Source organism: Salvelinus fontinalis, chromosome 30 (genome assembly GCF_029448725.1).
Source record: "Salvelinus fontinalis isolate EN_2023a chromosome 30, ASM2944872v1, whole genome shotgun sequence".
In the NCBI taxonomy this organism is placed as follows: Eukaryota; Metazoa; Chordata; class Actinopteri; order Salmoniformes; family Salmonidae; genus Salvelinus; species Salvelinus fontinalis.
The window spans coordinates 28,666,626-28,678,976 of record NC_074694.1 but is presented as its reverse complement, the minus strand read 5'-3'; the positions used below and the strand labels follow the sequence as shown (position 1 = coordinate 28,678,976).

The 12,351-nt window shown below is 43.6% G+C and overlaps 1 protein-coding gene across 2 annotated transcripts in view; it reads left to right on the top strand.

The window, feature by feature from the left end:
- Positions 1 to 12,351, top strand: part of LOC129828957 (sorting nexin-29-like) — a 122,178-nt gene that overhangs the window by 15,881 nt on the left and 93,946 nt on the right. For both annotated transcript variants that reach the window (XM_055890300.1, XM_055890301.1), the window contains one exon: positions 2,065 to 2,153. In XM_055890300.1, the coding sequence (XP_055746275.1) occupies positions 2,065 to 2,153 (89 nt within the window). The remainder of the gene's footprint in view (positions 1 to 2,064; positions 2,154 to 12,351) is intronic.

Sequence of the window (12,351 nt, the reverse complement as noted above, 5' to 3'; positions counted from 1 at the left end):
ACCTAAGGTTTGGGCGGTTTTACTGTAGTTGTTGAGAGGATTTTAGTTGTTTTGCTGCTTTGTGAAGTCAATTATCCAGCTGTCTCAAGGGGCTACTGTACAGTTGAAGTTCTCCCACTTTGAACAATCTTCTACTGTACACTGTCTGCCTAACTTTACTGTGCTGTGGGCATTGAACAAGAATGTTTATGAAAGGAAAACCAAAGTACATGTTTGAAGCATTGTTTGCAGAGCATATAAATAAGTGGTTCTCAAACATCTCCTCAGTGAATCCCCTGAACTAAGTCACCTAATTCATCTAGTCAAGTGCTTGATGATTAGTTGACAATTTGTATTGGGTGTGCTATCTGTGGAATAGTTAAAATACATTGAACGAGAGGTTTGAGAACCCCTGCTCTAAATTGCTCTTAGTCTTAAACATCCTTTATTTTGGCTTTGTTTTGTTTTATCCTCTGAGTGTATTACTGTAATGTTTTCTCTAACTGGAGCAGCTTTATAGCATTTTTTTTAAACTGTCAAATCCAAATAAAACCTCTGTGACCTCTATCCCAGAAGCCCTCAGTAGAGGTCACAGGAAGTTGTGTTGCGTCTCTTCCTGCCTCTCACTCTCTCTGATATCTGGGCTTTTCCTCACGCTGTCTGAGACTCACTCCACTGATCCAATTTCACTAATGGGTTTAGAGAGCGTCCATTTAGACAGAGAGCTTTTTGGGCGGAATACCCTCCATGTTAAACGCCCTCAACCACACGTGCCGGTTGTATAATACACAGGAAGGTGAGTGCTGTAGGATGCCTTTGAAACTTTCAGGGACACTTGCACCGTAATGTAGAATGATAAACCCATATAAAAATGATTGTCTGCGACATATTCTACAGTTCCAGGGATTTGAATTTGGTCAGATACTGTGGATTTGGGTGGGGTTTGTGTAATAACACAGCTTCTACATTATCCTCATAGGATGTTCTCTACATTGTCTTTCCTGCGGGGACACCTTTTATATTACTTTACAGTACAATAGACGGCTACATAGTGATAAACTACATAGACCCATATGGCCTGTAGGTTGCTCTTATTATATAGATATACCTGTGTCAATATGGAATTTCTCTCTGTTTCTACGTCTCTTCTGTGTCTTTAGTTGTATCATTGTATCTCTACCTCTAGATGTAGAGGAGATGTGTGTTTGTGTTTCAGTCCAGTTCCTCAGGCGTCTGGTTCCTGAGCGAGCCATTTATAGTTTATATATCCTGCAGTACACATCCTGCAGTCAGCCTCTATTTCTCCAATGTAACATTAGACATGTACAGGAGACGTGTGTGTGGGCTTACACACACAAAGCGGACCTGTGGGATTGTGTGTGTATGTGAGACGGGCTTACATGGGTTAAAGCCAACCTGTGTTTTTGTGTGTGACTGTTAACCTGCCTGTGACTCAGCAGGAGGGCACATTCTGAGATCGATGAGACGCACTTGAGCCGTGGAATCCCCTCCCTCGCCTCCGGAACGCCAGACCATTTATTACCTTGAATTAAATGGCAGCGGAATTGTGTCTCGGCTCGCCGACTCCGATAACAACGGCCCAATCGTCCCACCGAGAGCTCATCAGCCGGCTTTCAGAGATCTCCCATCCCGAGTGTCCTTTGTAGGGGTAAAATGGGATGCGATAAGCAGGGTACAAAGAGCAGGGGAGGAATGCAGGTAGTTATTATTTACAGCACTGTAATTCTCTTAGATTCTGATTGATTTTCCCTCAAACAAACCGTAATCATCCGCACAGGCCCTGTAAGAACATATACCGCTACACACTTTTTCTGAACATACACACACACACACACACTTGCACCACCCTTGTGCACAGTCTCCAGTGACAGTAAGCAATCACAGAAAACCTGTAGGGCTGCATGTATAATCCAGCTCCAGAGATGGGCTGGGGTTTACAAGGCTGTAAGCCCGCCACATACACAGGAACCAACATAGCTACTGTTCCTGTCTGTGTAATGTTCCAGTCTGCTGCTCTCTCTGTCTGGGCATAGGCCTTGATTCTCTGTTTGTGTGTGTCTGCAGGGAGAACGAGGTCCTCAAGGTCCAGCTGAAGAAATACGTGGGAGCTGTCCAGATGCTGAAGAGAGAGGGGAGCCAAGGAAACGACACTGGTAAGACTACACACACACTCAACACTATCCAGGCGGTATTACAGCCGGCCGTGATTGGGAGTCCCATCGTCATCCGGGTTAGGGTTTGGCCGGGGAAGGCCGTCATTGTAAATAAGAATGTTTTCTTAACTGACTTGCCTAGTTAAATAAAGTTTAAATAAATAAATGTATCTAAACAGGGCAGGAGAAATATATTCTCTTTTGCATGACAAGGTCAGTGTTGCGCCACCACTCAAGGACGTGAGTGGATAATAAGCCTGGTTTAAGATATGCCTCTGTGATACGTAATTAGTTTCCCTCCTTTTGTTACTTAGTCATTTTGGGGAATTTGGATAAAAGTGACTTTCTCTCATGTTGCCTGGGGATAAATCCACGCTGTGCAAAGGGTACAAAGATAAGACTGTTATATCAAAGGCAAACAAAATCAACATGGCAGATTATGTAGGGAGACAGAATGCCTAATGACATTTTGGGAGGAGAGACGGTGGTTATCAGTACTGTTCTCGGGTCCTGTCGACACTGGTATCTCTGGTATCTCCCTTCTACAGAGACAGGGATTCTCCTCAGGCACTGTGTGGGACACCCGTAAGGCACAAGGATGCCTAGGATATCGGCCAATTTAAAACGTGACTTGTGTTTTTAGAATCGTGATGTAATGTGCTTGTGGATGTTCAGCATTGTTGGGTTGTTTTTTAAGTGTTTCATATCAGGATCATTGCTTTTGTGTAAGTATCAAATATATAAATAATTGTTATATTTGTTGAAATAAATCATGTTTTTAGTTGAAACAGGTGACTTGGCTTCTGCCACTAGTTAAGGGGAAACATGCACACAATGGTTAGAAAAATATCCCAGACACACAGCATCTCATCTCTCAGGTCTCAGCAGTTATGTAGTAGTCAGACTCGTCAAATCTCCAACATGGATGTTTCTGTCTAAAGTGACACGTGGAGCAATGCTCTGGGACACTGACAATGTGGAATAATGAATGGGCTTCCGGCAGGCTGTAGAATCCTGACTGAGGTTCCTTTTCGACACTAATCAAGGGCCTCCGCACAGCCACCGCCTGATGAATTACCCACAATCCTCCTCAGCCTTTCATGGTCCCCAGTGGAGTCTGGCCCAACAGTGTACATAGTGACGCTCTTGATATAAATATCCCAATTTGACTTTGCCCCTTGTTCTGTTTCGCTTTCTTCTTTCTCTCTCTCTCCCTCGCTCGCTCTCTCTCTCTCTCAAATCAAATACATTTTCAGCAGATGTCACAAAGTGCTATACAGAAAACCCCAGCCTAAAACCCCAACCAGCAAGCAATGCAGTGTAGAAGCACGGTGGCTAGGAAAAACTCCCTAGAAAGGTAGGAACCTAGCAAGTAACCTAGAGAGGAACCAGGTTCTGAGGGGTGGCCAGTCCTCTTCTGGCTGTGCCGGGTGGAGATTATAAGAGTACATGGCCATTAAGGCCAGATTGTTCTTTAAGATGTTCAAACGTTCATAGATGACCAGCAGGGTCAAATAGTAATCACAGTTATTGTAGAGGGTGCAACAGGTCAGTACCTCGGTAGTAAATGTCTGTTGGCTTTTCATAGCTGAGCTTTCAGAGATCGAGACAGCTGATGCGGTAGAGAGAGAGTGTCGAAAACAGCAGGTCCGGGACAAGGTAGCACGTCCAGTGAACAGGTCAGGGTTCCATAGCCGCAGGCAGAACAGTTGAAACGACCAGACTGGGGACAGCCAGGAGTCATCAGGCCAGGTAGTCCTGAAGCATGGTCCTAGGGCTCAGGTCCTCTGAGAGGGGAGGACCTCTCTCTCTCGCTCTTGCTCTCGTTCTCGGTCTCGTTCTCCATCTCTGTAGAAGTGTAGAACACAGGCATACTGAATCCCCTTTTGCGTATAAGTCAAAATAATTTCCCCCCTGCATCCCTTCTGTCTCTATTGCTAATGATGTGCCATACTCCATCAGGCTTTGGTGTTGAGTTACAGCTGAAAGAGATGAGAGGGGAAACAATGAAATTGATGCACAAGCGCTACAATACAGGCTTTGTTTCATGTCCTGTCAACACTGTTCACCTGATCATCGCGCAGCCTTTTGAAACTCCTCTAATGATGCAGCTCAATCCAGATGTCATCTTTTGAACGCAGCTCAGGCAGAGACAGGCTACTGACAACCCATCTGAAACAGCTTTCCTCTCGTTAAACTCGACACTGTTTTCTCTTCCCTCCTCCTGACGTCTCGTCTATCCACGTTTGTTTGGATTCTCCCCAGCTGTTGCCGTAGATTGTGTGTGTCACGGTGTCTGTATGTTATTGCTGTGTGACTGACTGACTGACAGCGGCGTGAAGGGAAGGCATGCCACATTGTTCCCATGTGGCGTGTATCATTATGTGTGGTTATGGGATGAGACAGATTGTATGGGATGATTAGTATGGTGTATATAGTCAACTAATATGTCTCTCAGTCTTTAGGAAGCTCTTAGAAAATACCCTAGAGCTACTGGCATAGTCATGCTGTATAGTAATTCACAGTAAGCTATGAATTCTCTTGGGATATACAGTGCCTTCCAAAGTATTCACACCCTTTTTCCCCCACATTTTGTTGTTTTACAGCCTGAATTTTTAATTAATTAAATGTAGTTGTTTTTGTCCCTGGCCTACACACAATATGCCATAATGTCAAAGTGGAATGATTCCCGTGTGGCTCAGTTGGTAGAGCATGGCGCTTGCAACGCCAGGGTTGTGGGTTCAATTCCCACGGGGGGACCAGGATGAATATGTATGAACTTTCCAATTTGTAAGTCGCTCTGGATAAGAGCGTCTGCTAAATGACTTAAATGTAATGTAAATGTAAATGTAAATGAATAATGTTTTTAGAATTGTTTTGGTACAAATGAATTAAAAATGAAAAGCTGAAGTATCTTGGGTCAATAAGTATTCAACCCCTTTGTTATGTCAAGCCTAAATAAGTACAGGGGTAAAAATGTGCTTAACAAGTCACATAATAAGTTCCATTGGCTCACTCTGTGTGCATTAATAGTGTTTAACATAATTTTTTAATGACTGTGCCCCACACATACAATTATTGGTAAAGGTCTCTGTCGAGCAGTGAATTTCAAACACAAATTCCACCACAAAGACCAGGGAGAGTTTTCCAGTGGCTTGCAAAGAAGGGCATCTATTAGTAGAAAAAAAGCAGGCATTAAATATCCCTTTGAGCATGGTAAAGTTCTTAATTAGCACTTTGGATTGTGTATCAGTACACCCAGTACCTACAAGGATACAGGTGTCCTTTCTAACTCAGTTGCCGGAGAGGAAGGAAACCGCTCAGGGATTTCACCATGAGGCCAATGGTGACTTTAAAACAGTTACAAAGTTTAATGGCTGTGATAGGAGAAAACTGAGGAGGGATCAACAACATTGTAGTTACTCCACAATACTAACCTAATTGACAGAGTGAAAAGACACCATGTACAGAATACAAATATTCGAAAACATGCATCCTGTTTGCAACAACAAAAAATACAGCGTGTAATGTTTGGGGCAAATCCGATACAACACATTACTGAGTACCACTCTCAATATTTTCAAGCATAGTGGTGGCTGCATCATGTTATGGGTATGCTTGTGATCTGGGGAGTTTTTCAGGATAACAAATAAATATAATGGAGCTAAGCACAGGCAAAATCCTAAAGGAAAACCTGGTTCAGTCTGCTTTCCACCAGACACTGGGAGATGAATTTACCTTTCAGCAGGACAATAACATAAAACACATTGCCAAATCTACACTGGAGTTGCATACCAAGAAGACAGTGAGTATCTTGAAAATCTACTTGAAAATCTATGGCAAGACCTGAAAATAGTTGTTTAGCAATGATCAACAACCAATTTGACAGAGCTAGAAGAGTTTTGAAAAGAATAATGGGCAAATGTTGCACAATCCAGGTGTGGAAAGCTCTTAGAGACTAATCCAGAAAGACACAAATCTGTAATTGCTGCCAAATGAGGTTCTAACATATATTGACTTAGGGGGTTGCATAGTTATCTAATCAAGATATGATTATTTTATTATTCCTGATGTTTATTTATTTATTTTTACAAATGTCACGCCCTGGCCATAGAGAGGGTTTTAGTCTCTATTTTGGGTAGGCCAGGGTGTGATTAGGGTGGGCATTCTATGTGTTATATTTCTTTGTTTTTGGCCGAGTGTGGTTCCCAATCAGAGGCAGCTGTCTGTCGTTGTCTCTGATTGGGAATCATACATAGGCAGCCTTTTTCCTTTGTATTTTGAGGGTAGTTATCTTTGTTAGTGGCACTATAGCCCTAGTAAGCTTCACGGTTGTTTCTTTGTTTCTTGTTTTGTTGGCGACATTTACATAAATAAAGGAAAATGTACACTCACCACGCTGCACCTTGGTCCGGTCATTTCCACGACGACGCCCATGACAACAAATGTTATAATTTTTCTTCCACTTTGACATTAAAGAATATTTAGTGTAAATCGTTGACCAATAATTTTAAAAAAAAATCAATTTTAATCCCACTTTGTAACACAACAGAATGTGGAAAAAGTCAAGGGGTGTGAATACTTTCTGAGGACAATGTACTTCCATTTCTGAGCATGCAATACATATGAACATTTTCTATACAGAATGTTTAGCTAAACTTGCTGTAGGCTTGAGATATGCATCAATTTAGCAGTGGTTCCCCATATTTCAAGTATCAAATCCAATGAAGTAAGCAAAGTCTGAGTACGCATAAACCAATGAAACACTGGCCACAGAGGCATGATATGAGGGTCAACTTTCTCTGTCCCAAGGTCAGGATTCAACCTTCTTCATTTCATCTTTGTGATTCTCTCCTTCCAGTATCTGTTTACATTTAAGGTATTAATCTCAAACGCATGTTATTTCTTCCTCTCCTAAATTAGATTTAGACGCTCTCTGACCCCTGCTAGATTAATTTGTGCTGGAGCGTCTCACTTCATACGCTTTAATACCTCCATTTATAAGAAGCCCTCGACAGGCGGGATTAATCTCAGTTCAGAAAACAGATTACGGCGGCAGTTAAAAACGAATCAACACACAAAGTGACGTTACTTCTCATGCTCCTTTGACAGACCGACAAGCTACTTAATGAAGGAAGCAACCAGTAGCATTTTTCACCTACGCGACTCAGGCCGCCAGAGAAATGTTACTAATTCATTACACACACACACACTGCCATATCTATCAGACCTTCCACGTCATAGGGTCATTGGTGTGTGTGTGTGTGCGCGCCCACACGTGTGTAATGGTGTTTATTGTGTTTGTGTTGACTAATGTCAGTTCCTGGGGGTTGAGATGGGATGAGTGTTTATTAAACAGACGGTGCGTGTATGGGAGATTGGGGTTTGTGCCACCACCATGGAGCCTCTTAATGAAACAGAACTGTGTGTGTGTGTGTGTGTGTGTGTGTGTGTGTGTGTGTGTGTGTGTGTGTGTGTGTGTGTGTGTGTGTGCGTGCGTATTTATTTATTTTGCTTGAATAGAGAGGCTTGTTTATTAAACCAGAAAGTGTGTGTTGGTGTGTGAGAGGCTCTTTATTAACCAGCCGGTGTGTGTTTACCTGGGTGGAGGGGTGTTACAGAGACAGCTGGGCCAAGGTGGTCAGCTTAAGGGGACCGGGTGGGGCAGCAGGTCTCATCACCTGAGCTGTACAGTGTTAATGAACATTTTAATGAACGACTGCATGCCAGAGATGGTTCAGTGTCATTGTGTACTGTAGCCTCCCACCTGGCCAATCTCATGAGGGGGAGATGATAGGGCATGAAAAGGGAGAGTAGACGGGGTGAAGTGGGAGATGAGGGGCTGGTCGAGGGTGGCGGGGAGAGTAAGAGGGGACAGAGCCTCAGGCTGCTGCAGGGCGTCAGGTGAAATACCTGGAGGAGACCTCCGAGATGCACCTCTCTTCTACGTCCCCCGTGGTGTTTATCAGCTAGGCCTATCCTTCCAACACCTGGTCCCCTATGCACGCATGAACACACACACACACACACACACAGCACACACACACACCACACACCACACACCACACACCACACGCACACACCACACACCACACCACACCACACACACACACACACACACAGTCAGTAAGGGATTACATCTGGCTCCAGTCTGGGGAACCTGTGTTGTATTAACAGGGTAGCCAGTCATTTACTGCATGACTGCCCAGCCTGATAACCATTTGATATTCAGCACGCAGAGGAGAGGAGTGCCTAACACTGTTCAGATGAAAGGATGGGGAAAATGTGTTGTGGGCACGTAGGCTGTTCTTTACTAAACTTGTTTTGTCATTGTCACAAAGTCACTGGGTGGAGTAGCTGCGTGTGTTTGTGTGTGTGACTGTGGGAGGGAACTAATTTTAACTGCGTTTGTGTGCACAGTCTGTGTGTGTGACTGTGTGTGACCTAGAGCTGGGTGATATTGACAGAAATCACAACAAATTTACTGAATTATCACAATAACAATAAATGGAACTATATGTTTATAACATTTAATGTGCACCACAGTAATTTTTTAAATATTACCCTTTAAACTACTACTACTATTTTGATGGTTGTAGCTATCAATTGTTAACAATCACAAATATTAGCAAACGTTTCATTTCAAACTTCATATTTTTCTATTAGGGCCCTATAGGTTATTTATCATAATGAACAATATCAGAAAAATGTCCACAATAAGTTGTCGGTGTTGATAATTTTAGGTTTATTGTCCCAGCTCTAGTGTGCACGCTGAGTGTGTGTTTTATAATCACACCAACAGCTGTATGTGTCAGCCACCTGCCGTTACTCAGATTAAACTCAACGTCAGAGGACCTGCGCTGCACCGCTGCGGCAGCTCGCACGATGGGCGGGGCTTAGTGATGTCACAGAGACGTCAGAGGCGCTGGGCAGTGACCATAATCAAAGTTAATCGGTGATCTCCCAGGGATACAGAGAGAGGTGATAATGAAATCAAGGAGACACCCTGCTGCCAGCAACGGTTTGGGTCTCATGGTGCGTCCCTTTCAGATGCATTGCACCTGTACTACCATTGCTGTACCTCAGTTCCACCTCGCAAAGTTTGCATTTCCTTCTCATTTAACTTCTCAAAATATTGCCATACAGGACTTTCCAACTGTTGGCAATGACTTAGTGGTGGAGAGTCGACTCCAAAATAATTGATTCCTCGACTGCTTGCACATCGACTCCCGGTGTCAACTCACGTTTCTGAATATCACGATTCGATTTCGCAAGGAATCGACTCCTAAGATTCACAATTTTTGAACGGAGTAGACTGATTAGTTGCCATACTAATGAGAACACAAACAGTTAACATCTTTCATGGTGAGCTAGCGAGGGATGCAGAGAGATGGGAGAGGCACAGGGTCGGACACCAGGCAGACAGTTAGAACCATGCACTAGGCCGGCAATCAAAAGCTGCATCTCGCAATGGAATTCCTTATCTCACAATTTCTTGGCTTACAATGTCTCGCAACTTCAGTAAACCAGGGCCTATCATCAATGAATAGTCTATGGTATTCTACACGTAACAGACCTAAGACTGAACACACACTCACATTATTAGTGAAGAGAAAGAGCATGAGAGCAAGCGCGAGTCTGTATCACATTAGTGGAAACCAAATTTGTTCTCAGGGCAGGTCTGCTGGTTTTGACTAGCAGAAGTAACTTTTTGGAGCCGGGTAAGAGAACTTACACAGCAGGTTAGGAGAATTAACGTGGCAGGTTAGGAGTATTAGGTTAAGGTTAGGAAAGGGTTAGATAAAATTGTCCCCGGCAACGCGACAACCAGCTCTGCCCTGAGAACTGTCTTGATTTCCACTAATGCGATGCTGCCAGGACGAGGGAGAGAGAGAGAAGGGGACAGGCAAACTGTGGTGCGCATACACTACTGGTCAAAAGTTCTAGAACACCTACTCATTCAAGGGTTTTTCTTTATCTTTACTATTTTCTAGATTGTAGAATAATAGTGAAGACATCAAAACTATGAAATAACACATATGGAATCATGTAGTAATTTTATATTTGAGATTCTTCAAATAGCCACCTTTTGCATTGATTACAGCTTTGCACACTCTTGGTACCCCCCCGTGCAAGTGTAATTAAATGATCAGTTAGCATTTGATTAAAGCTGTGATTAAATGTGATTCATCATGTGTATCATCATAATCTGATGATATGGAACATGTGGTACATGTTACGCTACACACTCCAAATATAGGCTACATCTGCTGGCTCTTGATGTTCCATATTTTTATGTATTACTATTCCATTGTATCAATCAGATTAGTGTTTTGTTGTTCAAAGAGCTCTTTGAACTTGTTCATGAATTTTTAAAACCTGACGTTTTGTTATGGTATTATCAGCTGAATCAGTTTTAATTGAGTGTGTTGTTTGATAGCCTGGCGTTGAGCCAGGCTCTTTGGTTTAGAAGTCACGAAGGGTTGGATTAGACCAGATTTCTCATCATAACGGGGAGAATTCTGTTTCTCCGTTTAATTTGATTCTGTTGTATTTTGCACAATGTTCAGGGCCTTACAGAATATCTGGAAACCATTGTGTCATATAACGGGGATTAGGTGTGAACTACTAAAGACTGAACCCAAATAAGGAAGATATTTGTAAAGCGTTGTACTTCTATCAAATTGTTTGTCAAATGAAAGTTAAGAGTCTATATTTTGGAAGAAAGGCATAGATACATTTTTCAAATCAAAGTCAAATGTATTTATATAGCCCTTCTTACATCAGCTGATATATCAAAGTGCTGTACAGAAACCCAGCCTAAACCCCAAACAGCAAGCAATGCAGGTCTAGAAGCATGGTGGCTAGGAAAAACTCCCTAGAAAGGCCAAAACCTAGGAAGAAACCTAGAGAGGAACAAGGCTATGAGGAGTGGCCAGTCCTCTTCTGGCTGTGCCGGGTAGAGATTATAACAGAACATGGCCAAGATGTTAAAATGTTCATAAATGACCAGCATGGTCAAATAATAATAATCACAGTAGTTGTCGAGGGTGCAACAAGTCAGCACCTCGAAATGTAAATGTCAGTTGGCTTTTCATAGCCGATCATTGAGAGTATCTCTACCGCTCCTGCTTTCTCTAGAGAGTTGAAAACAGCTGGTCTGGGACAGGTAGCATGTCCGGTGAACAGGTCAGGATTCCATAGCCATAGGCAGAACAGTTGAAACTGGAGCAGCAGCACAGCCAGGTGGACTGGGGACAGCAAGGAGTCATCATGCCAGGTAGTCCTGAGGCATGGCCCTAGGGCTCAGGTCCTCAGAGAGAGAGAGAGAAAGAGAGAATTAGAGAGAGCATACTTAAATTCACACAGGACACCGGATAAGACAGAAGAAATCCTCCAGATATAACAGACTGACCCTAGCCCCCCGACACATAAACCACTGAAAATATCCCTCTAGTGGTGTGGGGGCTGTGCTTTGGTAAAGTGGGTGGGGTTATATCCTTCCTGTTTGGCTGAGACAGAAGGGGTCAGGAGACACTGTGGCCCCATCTGATGATACCCCCGGACAGGGCCAAACAGGAAGGATATAACCCCACCCACTTTGCCAAAGCACAGCCCCCACACCACTAGAGGGATATCTTCAACCACCAACTTACCATCCTGAGACAAGGCCGAGTATAGCCCACAAAGATCTCCGCCACGGCACAACCCAAGGGGGGTGCCAACCCAGACAGAAAGACCACGTCAGTGACTCAACCCACTCAAGTGACGCACCCCTCCTAGGGAAGAGCACCAGTAAGCCAGTGACTCAGCCCCTGTAATAGGGTTAGAGGCAGAGAATCGCAGTGGAGAGAGGGGAACCGGCCAGGCAGAGACCGCAAGGGCGGTTCGTTGCTCCAGTGCCTTTCCGTTCACCTTCACACTCCTGGGCCAGACTACACTCAATCATATGGCCTACTGAAAAGATGAGTCTTCAGTAAAGACTTAAAAGTTGAGACCGAGTATGCGTCTCTCACATGGGTAGGTAGACCATTCCATAAAAATTGAGCTCTATAGGAGAAAGCCCTGTCTCCAGCTGTTTGCTTAGAAATTCTGGGGACAATTAGGAGGCCTGCGTCTTGTGACCGTAGCGTACGCGTAGGTATGTACGGCAGGACTAAATCGGAAAGATTAGGTAGGAGCAAGCCCATGTAATGCT